At 30.7% G+C, this 16,815-nt stretch overlaps 1 protein-coding gene across 1 annotated transcript in view; it reads right to left on the bottom strand.

Annotated features, from left to right (window-relative positions):
- Positions 1-16,815, bottom strand: part of LOC127729292 (diacylglycerol kinase beta-like) — a 138,928-nt gene that overhangs the window by 56,352 nt on the left and 65,761 nt on the right. The window contains exons 8-14 of the mRNA XM_052237031.1: positions 15,848-15,897; positions 12,442-12,516; positions 9,276-9,395; positions 7,757-7,874; positions 6,788-6,876; positions 4,666-4,782; positions 2,257-2,355 (exon numbers count right to left, since the gene is read on the bottom strand). Coding sequence (XP_052092991.1) covers positions 2,257-2,355; positions 4,666-4,782; positions 6,788-6,876; positions 7,757-7,874; positions 9,276-9,395; positions 12,442-12,516; positions 15,848-15,897 — 668 coding nt within the window. The remainder of the gene's footprint in view (positions 1-2,256; positions 2,356-4,665; positions 4,783-6,787; positions 6,877-7,756; positions 7,875-9,275; positions 9,396-12,441; positions 12,517-15,847; positions 15,898-16,815) is intronic.

Genomic DNA, 16,815 nt, shown 5'->3' with positions numbered 1-16,815 from the left:
AGAATTATATTTAACAATACACAAAATACTGTACACATACAGTATTCCCTTAAACATTTGCATCAATTGATATTAACTTCAGGTCAAATATTATTAAGCTTGAAATCAAAAAGCCATGATAAAAATCTTGAATGAAGGTATGGATGGATGGATGGATGCAATGAAGTAGAGAGTGAAATGCATACACATGTACTTTTGTTTTTATAGTAAATCTATGAAAAATGTAAATTCATTTGTGTATATATTTTAGCAGTATATAATTGATCGAGCAGGTCTTTTCAGGTGAGACAAGTAAACAAAACCATGCAGCTAAAAAGCATGTATAAACAACTTACCCAATACCCCTGTAAACAAACAAACAAAATCAATCATGCATGACACACAACAAAACATGCAGTAACAATATGCATAAATATTTGTTAAGCTGCAGACTGTTAAAATCATGTGATAATAGTCATAATCTATCTACACCCCTCCCCCTAAATAAAACATAGTTTTTAAATTTATAATTATAAATTGGGCACATCAAGAAGTTCAAATAGATATTCAAAGATCTTTTCTAATGTAAAAAAAAAATTAAAAGGAAAAAAAATGAAATGGTATAAATTGGGGACTTTTCAATAAGTTTAAGAAAGAAGTTCAAAGATATTTTCTGATGCAACAATTTAAAAGGTAAATTTCTAGTTTTAAAACTGACATCACAAAATGGCAATGACAAATTTTTATGTTGATCTTGGAAGTTTTATGACAGCAAAAAAAGTTGATGGTAAGCACAATTTTGGTTTCCCTTTTCTAGAATTATCAAAGAAGAGGATGCCAAACATGTAGAATTGATTTATTTTTTTTTTAAATATTTATTTCATGCTATAAATTTCTTGTTTTCATATTGGAAAAAGACACCAATTATAACTAGAAAAAAAAAACACCTTTAACATATTTCAGTTAGAAAAAAAACCACCTTTTATAACTTCAAAATATTTAGAATGAATAATTAGGAATAGATGCGTCTTCAAAAGATGAGCAAGAAGATATCAATTACTCAAAAACCATTATATCCAAAATGATATAGAAAATAAAAAAAAGTTAAGTTACAAACTATCACCATGATTATAACAGCTGACTGCAGGACTAATTTGGTTTCCTGTTACTGGGAATGTCTATTAGAACATACCAAACAGAATATTGTACAGCATAACTGCTTCTAGTAATGTTCTAACACTGCAACCTAAAACTCGGCACATACTGTGAATTCATTATTCGTGAGATATCAATTTTCGTGGATTTCGTGGGTACAGGTGAACTATGAATATAAATGTTCCACGAAATATTTTCGTTAGGCTTGTATGCAGTCTTTGGCAAAACAACAAAATCAAAAATTCACAAAAATGTAATTTTTCATCAATTTACGAAAATTGGTATCCAAGAAAATAAATGAATTCACAACAGGTTAAGTCTGCAGTGCTTCCACTTTTATTCTAATTTTCTTCTAAATATTTCCCCCATGATTTGGTGACACAGCCCAGTATCAGGAAACATACCAATATGTACTAGTTACTCCTATATTGGACAAGGGTGGATTTATTGGTTTACAAGCTTTAAATCAAGGGTGATGAGCTTGGTAGGTAATGTGTCTAACAAATGCATTGATCTACACCAGGATCTATCTCAAATTTTTGAGACAATAATTCAGGGATATTTTTAACTTCCAATACCTACAGAGTTTTTGATCTTTTATCTAAATGATCTCGATAAAATTAATCCTTCTTTTCAAAGATATTTTTAATATTGATATGCTAGGCCAACACAACAAATATTTGCATTTCAGAATTTTTAACCTATTCTTGAGGTTTATAGCACTTTGTGTGAAATATTTAAAATAAACATACTTTTTTCAACTAAACATTTTAACTGCAAAACTATCTGTTTTCCAACTTACATACCCTCATTTTTAGACTGAAACCTGAAACACAATCTTTTTGTATAGTTCAAAAGTTTCAAAGCAAGATACTTGTCAAATAAATCTTCTAGTGGTCAAGAGATTGAAATACATAATACTAATAATTCCACGTTTAGTATGTAAATAATTATTAAATAAGGTTACCTATGAATCATTTGATTAATAAAATAATCTTAAAGACAGACTTATACAGGATAAAATAGCCAGATAATTTTGCAAGACAACAAACACCCAGTTACTCTAGACAACAAATACAGACCATGACACCAGTATAGAGTTATGTCCCTTTGACTACTTACCAGAACAGCTGGACAGACACATGTTGGAGGTAATGTATGTTCTCGGAATTCTCCTAGATCACATTCTGGTTTTACAAGTGGTGCACATTTGTTGTGTAGCTGTAAAACATCAAAATGCACTTATCAACTATGTTTATATAACTGTACATGTGTTGTGTAGTTGTTAAACATACAAATACACGTTTTAACTGTGTTTAACTAACTCTATATTTGTTGTGAAGCTGTTAAAACATTAAAATTCATTTATTAACTATATTATCTAACTGTACATGTGTTGTGTAGTTGTAAAATATAAAAATAATATGTTTCAACTGTATTTATATAAATATACATTTGTTGTGAAGCTGTAAAACATCAAAACTCACTTATCAACTATGTTTATCAAACTATAAATTTGTTGTTTAATTGTAAGTCATTTTTGGGATTTTTGGGACTTGGGTGTAGATATCAGATCTTTGAAAGTTTCTGTTAAATTTAGCCTTTTCTACTTTTCTACACTCATGGCAATTCAGACATATTGCTAAGACACCAGTCTACTATTGAAGACTGTATGTTGAACTATATGTCATGTTTTTTTTGTGTCATTGGGTTCACCTCATTGATGTTTACCTTACATCTTTTTATTCATTCAAGTTCATCCATTTGCAAGTTTGTGGTGTAATTGTGTGACAAATTTTTCAGGTTTTTTGTTTGTTTGTGTTTAAGCTCCTTTTAGAGCCCTTGGGTGATTTATTGGAGAAATTACCTAGAGTACCCTTATAAAACCACCAACCTATTTTTTCAGAATAATTCAGGAATTAGCCAGTCTCATACATCAATATAACCTATAACACTTAGATATCTAAGAGTATTGTTACTTTTAAATATCTGTATTTTTTTGGTAAGGTTATTGCTTATATTTAGTTTTATAAAAATGATGCACAAAATGATCCAGTATTAAATAATTTATGCTGTTTTTCTTCTTTATATCATGTTACTGTTTATTTTCTTTGGCAATTACACCAGCTGCAGTATATTCCTGTCACACTATGTCATGTAGTACTAACAATAATGTACTTACTGTAAAGTGACACCAGAGACAATGTAGTCCTGTCACACTATGTCATGTAGTACTAGCAATAATGTACTTACTGTAATGTGACACCAGCCACAATGTAGTCCTGTCACACTATGTCATGTAGTACTAACAATAATGTACTTACTGTAACGTGACACCAGCCACAATGTAGTCCTGTCACACTATGTCATGTAGTACTAACAATAATGTACTTACTGTAACGTGACACCAGCCACAATGTAGTCCTGTCACACTATGTCATGTAGTACTAACAATAATGTACTTACTGTAACGTGACACCAGCCACAATGTAGTCCTGTCACACTATGTCATGTAGTACTAACAATAATGTACTTACTGTAACGTGACACCAGTGACAATGTTGTCCTGTCACACTATGTCATGTAGTACTAACAATAATGTACTTACTGTAATGTGACACCAGCCACAATGTAGTCCTGTCACACTATGGCATGTAGTACTAACAATAATGTACTTACTGTAACGTGACACCAGCCACAATGTAGTCCTGTCACACTATGTCATGTAGTACTAACAATAATGTACTTACTGTAACGTGACACCAGTGACAATGTTGTCCTGTCACACTATGTCATGTAGTACTAACAATAATGTACTTACTGTAATGTGACACCAGCCACAATGTAGTCCTGTCACACTATGTCATGTAGTACTAACAATATTGTACTTCCTGTAACGTGACACCAGCCACAATGTAGTCCTGTCACACTATGTCATGTAGTACTAACAATAATGTACTTCCTGTAACGTGACACCAGCCACAATGTAGTCCTGTCACACTATGTCATGTAGTACTAACAATATTGTACTTCCTGTAACATGACACCAGCCACAATGTAGTCCTGTCACACTATGTCATGTAGTACTAACAATAATGTACTTACTGTAACGTGACACCAGCCACAATGTAGTCCTGTCACACTATGTCATGTAGTACTAACAATAATGTACTTACTGTAACGTGACACCAGCCACAATGTAGTTCTGTCACACTATGTCATGTAGTACTAACAATAATGTACTTACTGTAACGTGACACCAGTGACAATGTTGTCCTGTCACACTATGTCATGTAGTACTAACAATAATGTACTTACTGTAATGTGACACCAGCCACAATGTAGTCCTGTCACACTATGGCATGTAGTACTAACAATAATGTACTTACTGTAACGTGACACCAGCCACAATGTAGTTCTGTCACACTATGTCATGTAGTACTAACAATAATGTACTTACTGTAATGTGACACCAGTGACAATGTAGTCCTGTCACACTATGTCATGTAGTTCTAACAATAATGTACTTACTGTAACGTGACACCAGCGACAATGTAGTCCTGTCACACCATTTAAAGTCTTTACGGATTTCTTACATTTATCACATTTTCCTGGACAATTGCCTTCCACCCAGTGGTGGTTCATAACCTGTTAAATTTTCAAAATAGTAAATCATTCGTAATTATTCTTCATTTTGAAGGCGTTTAGGAAATTTCACACATTATACATCTATATGCTGTGATGTACAATACTAAGTCATGCATAAACAAATTCAAAGTTTACTTCTAAATTTTTCTTTAAAAAATAAAATTCTATGTAGGCAATAAATAATTTTTGCTATGAAAAGCTGTTAATTTTTATAATTTAATACTGTTTGAATAACTAAATTTCCTCTTATCTTATGTTGATATTCATTCATATATTTTACTACAAGTCCATTCTATCTGATTGCTATGGATTATTAAAAATATTTCAATTTATTGACTAAAACATATATTTAGTTAGCGCTTTATTGTTAATCCACTCAATGAAAAAATAATTTCATTTCTTGGTACATATTTTATATGGTATGACAAAATTTGATTGTGAACAAGAAAATGTTGCTTGGAATCTGTCTACAGTCTTACTTGTACCGCTGAGGTTTATGAATATATATGAAAGTGATTTCAATGCATACTATAGACTCCAATTAGAAAGGTAAGGCAAATTATTTTCTTTTTTTTCTACAATTGAGTGATGATTTGTCAAATGCTTCAATAATGTGAGATGAAAAACTCCATGGAAACATTTTGCAAGTTAAGCATCTAGGAGAAAGCTGATAACACAATAGGTACCGGTATACTAAAAAAACGCTGAAAAAGTCCTAAAAATTTTGAAAATTTTTAAGTCAATTTAACAATGTAAAATGCACGTTTTCAAATAATTAGAAATAACTAGTCAGAGTTAAATATCATAAAATTTACACTTTTCCTTGCCTACCCACCCAATTCTCTCAGTTTTCCCTACAAACAAACCTTCCAAAACCATGGATTGAGAAAAAAGAATTCTTGAAAAGATTTGAAAAAAATTTAATCAACTTTTTGTCCGTCTCTGAAACTATAAGTGTAACAAATTTCTTGACTAATCTTCAAATATACAATGAATTTAACAAAGCATGTTGTCCTTAAATTCAAAGTTTTCATGCTATATAAAGAACACTCATTGTGATGGTACAATTCTCTATGAAAACTTTTGAATAACACAATTCATACATGACTTGTCGCCACAATCCATGCTCCTAAAACGATACTTCACACAAGTTAACGAATATTCTTCTAAAATATTAAACAAACTACATCTATTCTATTTGTTAGGAGGAGGTTGTGTACAACATAAAAATGTAGTACAACACTCCCAAAGATTTTTGTGATATTTTAATGAATGGCACTTAGGGTACTTTAGATTTATGTGAATGAAGTAGGACTTGAGGGGATGGAAGTGTTACTTTAAAGCTTTTGTAATATTTAATGAATGAAATAAGACATCGAGAAATAAATCTTCGAAAAATGATGGACTCAAAAGTTTATGTTAAAGTAAAAAAAATATCTATATTTTTCTTAACATGCATGTAGCTAGCATAGTCTGAAAAATTCCTCATCCATGGGCATATGATGAGATGATTGAAAAGATAACATAACAAATATTTTACACAAGTAACATGTTTATAAATACCTTCTAAAAAAAATTAAAGATCAGTAAAACTACTGTAAATCAACTTGTTTTTCATGGATACTTTTTTTGCTATTTAGTCCTTCTTAGCCAAATTTGCAGTGATTTTCAAACTGTGTTGGTGTTCTCATATAGAGAAGATTGAAGTTTAAACTATTTTGGACACTTAACATTGGCGGTATTATTCTACTTGCCAAAATTAGTTGGTGTACCGTATCCTCTATTATTTTAAATTATGACTCCTAAAATTTCTCCATTTATGTAATATTTTATTAACATTTTGTGGTCAGGTGGTCTGAAGACTTTAAGTCATAAATAAGTTAATGTTTTAATGAAATGGGGCTTCATTACAGTAACTGTTATACCTACATACAGACATAGTTCCCCATCACAAAAATCTATGGTCGCATTGTTTATTTGAGTATTTTACCTGCGGTCTGTTTACCTGTGATGTTTTTTTAGATTTGACATACGTAGTTATACAACATGCTGGAGCTCTCTGAACACATCTTTCATGTACTGTGTATTTACAAACTGTAAACAGAAAACACAAAAAACATCAAAAACAACGTAAAAGTGCCTTTTGTGGTTTGTGGGAATATTTTTGGTCTTTTAGTTTTTATAGTAAATTGATTAATTTGACATGTCAATCAGTGGATAAATGCTTTATATTGGGTATCAATATTTGTGGTTTTAGAATATTCACAAAACGTGAGTTGAGAACTATTTGTAAATTATGCATTCTATCATACAATGGTATTAATTAGATGATAACGTTTATACTTCAATTAGTTGTTTTACTTTAGGTATAAAGATAAACATATAAAGCTAAGTTTATACATCTAGTAGGTGTATTATGAAATGAAAGTGACACATTGAAGTACCAGTTCATTCAGTGTCTTCTGTATGGTCAAATAAATCTTCCTATCCAAATGTAGAATGTTGTGTGATTTACATGCTGTGTTACTTACATGTACAGCACACACCTTGTTTGCCTTCACCCATTGCTACACCAATTAATGTATTGTGTTGTGTGTGATTTACATTTTGAGTAACTTACATGTACATTTACATTTTGTGTCACTTACATGTACATTTACATTTTGTGCAACATACATGTACATTTCCATTTTGTGCAACTTAAATGTACAGCACAACCCTTGTTTGCCTCTGTTGTGTGTGATTCACATTTTGTGTTATTTTCATGTACATTTACTTTTTGTGTAACTTACATGTACATTTACATTTTTTGTAACTTACATGTACAGCGCAACCCTTGTTTGCCTCTACCCATTAACAAATTGTGTTGAGTGTGATTTACATTTTGTGTAACTTACATGTATAACACAACCCTTGTTTGCCTCTACCCATTAACAAATTGTGTTGAGTGTGATTTACATTTTGTGTAACTTACATGTACAGCACAACCCTTGTTTTCCTACACCCATTAACATATTGAGACACAAGTTACAGTATGCTGGTCTTCCAAAGTGTTTTAATCTCCAAACATGTGTCCCATCATCTTGTACATTCTGTTAAATAGAAAAACATTAATAACTGTCATGTCATCAATAACTATAAATTCTAATTTTAGTCAAGCTGTTTCAATGTTTTTTTTATTGAAAAAACATGCGACAGGATGATCATTCATTCAATATTAAAATCCATTCTCTATGGTAGTGTTTTTTGTCATGGTATTGTCGGTTTTTAGCTGAGTTATGATTTGTTTCAGTTGTCCCTTCAGTGTCTTTTTCATTTAGTTATATTCTATTGTCTAATGTTAAGGAATGTCAATTATTGACAACTGACAACTGTCTGTCGTCCAATCTTGACAATATTAAATGCTTGTATTAAATTTATGAATCTACAGTATATACATGTACAGGGCCTTAATACTTAATATAAAAATACACACAAAGACTTTTGATTTCTCTTGGTACAGTCTGCAATTCACAAAATGTCAAATGACTTATATCCTGTGTAAATCATAAAGAAAGCATACATATTATTACTGAGTTGTATAATATACGACTTTTGTAACATGCAGGACCGATCTCAAATGCATACAAATTAGCTTTGATTATTAGTTAATAAACCTTAGATTGTCTGAAGATTTAAATGAGTTCTGATTTCACTGCAGCACATAGATCATCCATTTTTTTAATCAAATTGCATTTCTCTCTGTTTTTAAAAAATGTACTTTCTCTCGAAAAATAAATCTTGTTCAGAACAAAAACAGGACATCATATGACTACTTAGATCACATGATCATTGCTGTCACATTGAATTTGGAAATAAAATTACCCAATATTGTCTCCATTGTAACATACAAATATTAAACGAGGAAAGATTGATTGATACATGAAATCCATGCTTTGCTCGGTCATACTGTATGCTTAATAATATTGTTGACTCAGAAACCAATTTGTTTTTATTGACATGATGGAAACTAAAGCATGTATTCTACTTTGGCAAGAAGTTTTCTATGATAGGTTTGAGTTTTAGTATAAATTTTTTTTTTCTTAATTCTCTTGGTCGCCATTTTGGAGGGATGAACAGTTCATTTTCTTATTTGATTAACCAAATTGAAACAAACATTACACACAAATCTGATATGAGATCCCTACTAGACCATAGTAATGAAATAAGCAAGGCTAAAAGAAGAAATAAAAATTGTTGAGAAAACCCTTTTATCTAAAGACTAGCGGTCATTATAACAAGTTGAATTTGGCTGATTTATGAAGGAATTTGTGCACTTAGACCTACAACATGGCGACAAATGGGAAGTAACTCATGCTCAAATTGTGTCGATTGATACCTATCTATTACTATATTTAATGCAATCCTGTAAGTCCAACATTGTCTTGTTTTTAAAAAAAAAATGCAGACATTAAATTCTGAATTGTACAATGATATGTGAGAATATTTCGTACTGTATCTAATCCTAGTAAGACTAGTAAAGGTATGGTGGTCATCCCTCCTCGCTTCCATTCCTCTAACGATACTGTACCATCAGAATCATAATCTATCTCTATCATCATATCTTGTAAAATCTAAAAATAGAAAATAATCTATCTTTATCATCATATCTTGTAAAATCTAAAATTAGAAAATACTTAATAGTCGATCTCTATCATCAATCTTGTAAAATCTAAAAATAGAAAATAGTCGATCTCTATCATCAATCTTGTAAAATCTAAAAATAGAAAATAGTCTATCTCTATCAGTATATCTTGTAAAATCTACAAATATAAAAAAGTTGATCTCTATCATCAGTCTTGTAAAATCTAATAAAGATCTGTGCCATGAGCGCATGATACGCCCGTCGCTTTTCCAATGAATTAAGTTCCACAACTCCTCAATGTCATATCAGAAATTTATAAAAAAAACTAAAGCGAGCTTATTTTAATAGATTTAAACCAGTCACCAAAGTTTCATGAAAACTGCTAAAAGAATTTTTGAGTTATTGTCCGAAAACTGGAAAATCCCCCCTCTTTTATGAATAAAATCCCATAACTCAGAAACAGAAAATCTAGAATTAAAAAGAAACGAAAGGGAGCTTTTTTTGAGTTATTGTCCGACATGTTGAAGACGGACGGACAGAAAGACGGAAAAGGGTATACCATAATATGTCCCATAAAAGGGCACATAAAAATAGAAAATAGTCTATCTCTATCATCATATCTTGTAAAATCTAAAAAAAGAAAATAGCCAAAGTCAGGAACCTCTGGCCTTTGTTAGTCTTGTATGTTTTTAAAATTTTGGTTCATTTATATTTTGCTGAGTTTAGTGTGACGTCCATTTTCGCTGAACTAGTCTACATTATTGTTTATGGGCCAGCTGAAGCCCACCTCCAGTGTGGTATTTTCTCGCTGTGTTGAAGACCCATTGGTGGCCTTGGGCTGTTTTCTGCTCTTTGGTCGTGTTGTTGTCTCTTTGATGCATTCCCCATTTCCATTCTCAATTTATTTGTATATGAAACCAAGAAATCAAGTATCCATGAAAATACTATTTTTCTCAATCCACGAAAGTAGACCTCGACTTGTGACCATAAATAAACACAAATGTTTCATTAAAATAAGAATAACTGTTGACTCTTTCACACTCTTTTATGATTAAAATTCATTTTTTTAAAGCTAACATGTAACCTGATTTACATAAGTGCAGATAAGTAAAAAACAAACCTACGAGACATTTTAAATCATAGAGTTATCAATATTAATGTTTAATGCTTGACTGATTATAAGACAACTCATAAACAATATCAATATGAATAAATTGTGCACATTAAATTTCTAAAACTCTACAACAACTTTGAATAAGAACATAAAACTTTTCCTATAGAAAACCTTCTGATCATTAAACTCATAAATTTAAAAGATGAAAAAAAAAATGATACATTAAAATTTTATCAAAAGTCATATAGTATATTTTCAAAAAATTTGAATTTTATAATATTGTTATCTAGCACACCATCAATTTAATATAAAATATTGATGGATTGATACTGAATAATGGTATTCTACAGTAATGTGTCAATCACCTGTTACATGTTGGGCCCGAACAGGACTAGATTAAAAGTACATGTATTATAAAGAAATGTGTCAATCAACTTCTACATGTTGGGCATGAAGGGGACCAGATTACAAGTACATGTATTATATTTATTGACTGTTGGTTGCTTAATGCACAGTGGCTATTATTTCATGCATGTTCAGGACGATGAAATCATAAAATAATGTGTTAATCATCTGTTACATGTTGGGCCAGAGTACAAGTACTTTTCTTATAAATCTATATGCCATGCGGCCTTCAACAATGAACAATGCACATTCTGTATTAATTGTCAGCTATAAAAGGCTCAGCATGATGAAATATAAAACGATTCAAACAAGAAAACTCACAGCCTTATCTATGCCAAAAATACAAATACAGCACAGCAACTAATGACAACTACTGAATTAAACTAAATGGAACTTTTGGGTTGACTCACAAGTTAGGACAATCCAAAGATGTTTAATTGTAAGAGAAACATACAGTATCTTGATGTAAAATCAAGCTTGGAGTCATTATAATGTTTCAGAGTAGGATGTTAAGTCTTCCTGTAAACTGTTATCAAATAAGCTTGCTTATAAAACTCTAGTACCTGTACACAGCAGGGTGTATTCACATCTTATAATAACTAATATTGGAAGATGTGTTACTTATTTTTAAATGTCATGACAAGACGGGCCTTTTACATTTTGTCACTAACCCCACTCTCCCCCCCCCCCCCTTTTCCCCCAGGAGGGTGTATTTAAATTAGAAAGGAACAGAAAAAACTATTTTTCCCTCACAACCCCTCTAGTATTTGAAAGATAATTATTGTGGCATAGCTTTGCATACTATGTCAGAAAATGCCAATACAATTTTAAAAACAAATAAATGCACAGTTTGACAAACTTTTCAATATAAGTAGTATGTTTAACACATGGGGTTATTCAACACAGTCTTTCATTCTTTATAATTACAAATGAAGCTGCATTTTAATTTATATAAATCTTAATAGCTGCTTCAAGTGTGCATGTTTTATCAAAATGTATTACTGGTTATTTGTAGTTTTGTCTCATTGCTGCACCTTTAACTAGAGCAGGACAATTACCTCTTTGCCATTACACAAACAGATAATGCTACAAAACAGTTGTGGCTTAAGTTCAAATCAAAGTTGATGATAAACTTCATAAAATAACAGTTAACATGTTGTCAAAAAATATACACTGTATACAATTCAACTAGAGGTTAAACATTAATCAATTAATCAATCAATCCATCAAAATAAATCAATCAAGCTAACAAGTAAGAATATGTTCACCATATTCATTTATAAATTAGAGACAGTAGCATGGAATAATACAGTTAATGACAAAATTCAAACACATTCAAAGAATAGAAATTCAACTTTAGACTAGGTTTACAATAGGAAGTCCTTTTTGACCCCAACTAACCAGAAAAAGCACAGCTTTGTCCTTTAGTCTGTATGGATAGTTGGCTCTTTCAATTGGCAATCATACCACATCTTTGTATTTGTATATTTTATCTCACAAGGTGTAGTGTACTTACAGGTTTAAGTTCAGAGACATCCCAGCCTAAATATTCTGCTACTGACATCATCTGATTAACAATACAATCCAGTTCCTATAGAAAAAAATCACAAACATGTTTAATATCATATATACATAACCACAAACATTTTTAATATCAAAGACATGATCACAAACATGTTTAATATCAAAGACATGGTCACAAACATGTTTAATATCCAATTCATGGTCACAAACATGTTTAATATCAAAGACATGATCACAAACATGTTTAATATCATATATACATAACCACAAACATGTTTAATATCAAAGACATGATCACAAACATGTTTAATATCAAAGACATGATCACAAACATGTTTAATATCAAAGACATGATCACAAACATGTTTAATATCAAAGAAATGATCACAAAGATCACATACATGTTTAATATCAAAGACATGATCACAAACATGTTTAATATCAAAGACATGATCACAAACATGTTTAATTTCAAAGACATAATAACAAACATGTTGAATATTATATAGACATAATCGCAAACATGTTTAATATCAAATAAATATAATCATAAACATATTTAATATCAGTGTAGCTTAAGAGGATACATCTGGCCATACTAATGTAAGGTAGGGGTTTGTTACCTTTCAACACAATACCTTCCAGTAATGCACCTATTTAGAATCAGAAGAATTTTTGGTACTTGATTAAAATAAACATAAAACAAGCACTTTGAGTGTATAACATATACAATAGTTCCTCTACCAGCTGTAATGTTTACATTGGAGTAGTTTACACTTAAATGGGACAAGCATTAAGTTGTTACTGATGAAAAATCTCATAATCTGAGCAAGACTCAAACCTGCTCAAATAGGTTCTTAGGATTTAACTGACATCACTGTATACCAAATGACTTATAAATTGATTTAGGCATTTTAGACAAAAGTGCTGAAAACTGATATTTCCAACGGCCAAAATTCCCACAACCAAAACAGTTGACACAAATGAAAATACCATCTGTAACTTCTTATGATATGACTTTATACCAAATATTAAACCAATAATTATAAGTATTATAGAAAGTGTGGAAACTCAACAGATACACATACTAACAGACTGACAGACAGAATGACAGTGTCCAAACCTAAAGTCCCCTCTTCAGCTTTGTTGGAACTATGATGGTTAAAAATTGAAAAATTCAAAGTTAGCATAAATTGATATTGAAATATATGTCTGAAACTTATTTTTCAAAATAAATTGCAGTTAGGTCTAATACAAAAATGAAACAAATTTTTGGTGACAAAAAACTTATATTTTAGGCAAAAGTTACAAATTTATTTTAACACGATCACCTCTTATTTAGTTTCTAAATTTCTAGTTTATGAAATATCTAATTTACCTGGATTACTGCACCTTAATTTGTATTCCTATAATTAATTAAGCCTAATCAATTGTCCAACAAAATTGTTTCAACGATATTCAATTTCAACATTATCCAGCCTATTTCACGTTACTAACATCCATCAATTCAAATATATACCTATGTTACATTCTAATTATTATTCATAAATTCAATACAACTTGCATTTATGAAATCTTCCCTAAATTCAGTACTTTTTTTTTAATTTTTATGTTTAATTTCAGTATTTTACCAGAAGGTAAAAGCACTTGTCATATTGCTTATTAAAATTCAGTACTGTAAAATTAGTCATATCTTTGTAATGATTACATGCATGTAATCCCATATGGGTGATACTGCTTGATTGGAGATTACATTAATGGTATTGGCTTTCATCAAAAGTTAGATGTTACTCAAAGGAGCAATCAAAAACCATGTCAACACCATGACAAAACAAACAAAGGACAAAAAACATATTGTTCACAAACCCCTACATAAAAACTATAGATTGAACAATACGGAAACATGTTAAATCCAAATGGTGATTAAGTAGTACTGTTCCTGCTGGACTATTCATATAGCATTTTTTTTTCAATATCTGCAAAAACTTGATGTTTACAAGCATAAAGAAATTACACATTCCAACAAGAACAATTATATATGTTTTTTTTGGGGTTTTTTTTTGGTCCTAGAACTCAGTAAAAAGTAAATTCAACCAGACTAAAAACTCTATTACTATTTGTGAGTTAAGGAATAACCATACTGTAGTTGAAAAGTTGCAGTCTTTATTGCCAATTTGCCAATCGCAAATGCTGTTTTACTTGTGACACGTAGCTGAGTTAGTAAAATGGATATTTGCAACTGTCAATTCCCTATTGACGGCCGCATCTCTACTTTACTGTTAATTGCACATTAGAGCTTGTAAAAATGTATTTATTTATGATAAAATAAAATTCCCAAAAACTTCATGAATGATTTTGGTGCATCAACAACATGGCAAAACTTGATGTCATACAAATGAAAACTTCCAAACCTAAGGTTATTTAGGTACATGTACGATTCAGATTTGGATCAAATCTCATTAAAACAGTGTTTTTTAGGTAGATTATGTTTCATTTTCCATTATTTTGTTTTAATTGAACATTTATGAATTCCAGTACATTTGTAATTCAAAATGGTGGCCAAAGACATATCAATTGTTGATTTGACAGTAAATTTTAGCCAATGAAATAAGTTGTTAAATAATGATTACATTAGAATTATCAATATACAACTAACCACATAAAAACTAAGTTCAATACCTGCAAGCATGTGGGAAAAATCTTGACAAGAACAATTGCATGCATATAAACATTTTAAGTCAAAGGGAAGTAACTCCTTCAAAAATAATGTCAACTGGGATCAAATAAAAACTCCGTCTGGAACTCATCAATACAAAGTAAATCTATATATCATGGCCATATAAGGCAGAGAATTTAAGATTCAAAAGTTATCATAAGTCATTCAACAATGGACCAACACCTATTTCATGTCAGATCTTTTGACTGTTTGTTTAATTATTTACAACTTTAATCTAGGGACGATTTGGAGCTGTCGGTAAAGGAAGCTCTAATTCTTCCCAACTAAAACAACAGTATTTTGCAATCTAAATTTTATTTGGTTATTTTTGTAGGTGGGTTACTGTCTCACTGATGTATACACCACATCTCCTTTCATTTGTACTCAACATTACAATATTTAAATCAAGCTGTGAATAAACTTTACAAAGGTGAGCTAATGTCTGGTCTGTAAACAGACAGATAGAATAAACAACTTTGTTTATGCTGGAATCATAAAAATTGATACATGTCATAGTTTAATATTGGAATAAATAAATGGAGAATGTGTCTATGGGCCCCCGCTTGTAAATATGCATGAGTCAATGTACTAATTATTGACATATTCTTTTCTTTTAAAGTTTCTCTTTTTGGCATCCCTATTTTCCTATCCACTTGTATCAGTATTATCGCTAAATACTTACACTGCTGTCAAGGAGACCGTTACCATCTGTGTCGTACAACCTGAACATAACTGAAATGACCAATCGTAACATAAATTAGTCCAGTTTTAATAGAAATATGAATGCTATAGATTAGGCTGTTTATTAGTTAAGTGCCCTGCTCCCCCAGTTCTGTGTACATAATTTCGAGGATGCTACATATATTGCATTAAGCATTCTTTTATTGTCAACCAGTACACTGTGCTGTTTCTATTTATTTAAACTTTAATTGTAAATTTTTAACTCAACCCCTTCTTTTTTTACTACAAACCAAATTAAATGAACCTAGCTTTCATAACATTTTTTTTATTCATCTGGCCAAGAATTATTGAAAGCACTACAAGTGATAACATAAACTGACCACTCTATAAATAAACATATGATATAAATATATTCCATATCAATAAAATACCCAATAAATAACCTTGGCTGTCTATTTAATGATATATAATTACATTCATAATGACCGGTGGTCAGATTAATGACAATGGTATAAGAAGGAGAAAGTAGGGAATTAATATGGCAACCCTATTATGATTTAATGACATAAAGCACTAAGCATAATGTTCTCTTAAAGTTGTCTAAGTCCAAATGTACTGACCCTTAAATTTAAATCTTTCTGCGACCCTGAATGCTACCCACCAAAATGTTTTCTTTTATTTATTGTGCAAGGTATGAGAATCAATGTGCAACAGGAAACTCATGCTGTCCAATTAAAAAAGGTCTTTTTTGTTTATATATTATTAAGTGAAAATTTCTCACTGTGACTTTGAGATGAAGAACAGCAATAAAAGCGCTGTTCCTATGCTTTTTTGGTTGTTATTAATTGTGCATGTACTGATTTTGTGTCATGGTTAGATCATAACCCCATCTCCTTTGTTTTACTATCAACTGTATGAAAAGCAAACTGTAAAAAATGAAAAAATATCAAGCCAGCTTTCATGACCCTG

The sequence above is a fragment of the Mytilus californianus genome, unplaced genomic scaffold (assembly GCF_021869535.1).
Source record: "Mytilus californianus isolate M0D057914Y unplaced genomic scaffold, xbMytCali1.0.p SCAF_2, whole genome shotgun sequence".
In the NCBI taxonomy this organism is placed as follows: Eukaryota; Metazoa; Mollusca; class Bivalvia; order Mytilida; family Mytilidae; genus Mytilus; species Mytilus californianus.
The sequence above is the reverse complement of the archived record's forward strand: the minus strand, read 5'-3'. Positions and strand labels throughout refer to the sequence as shown.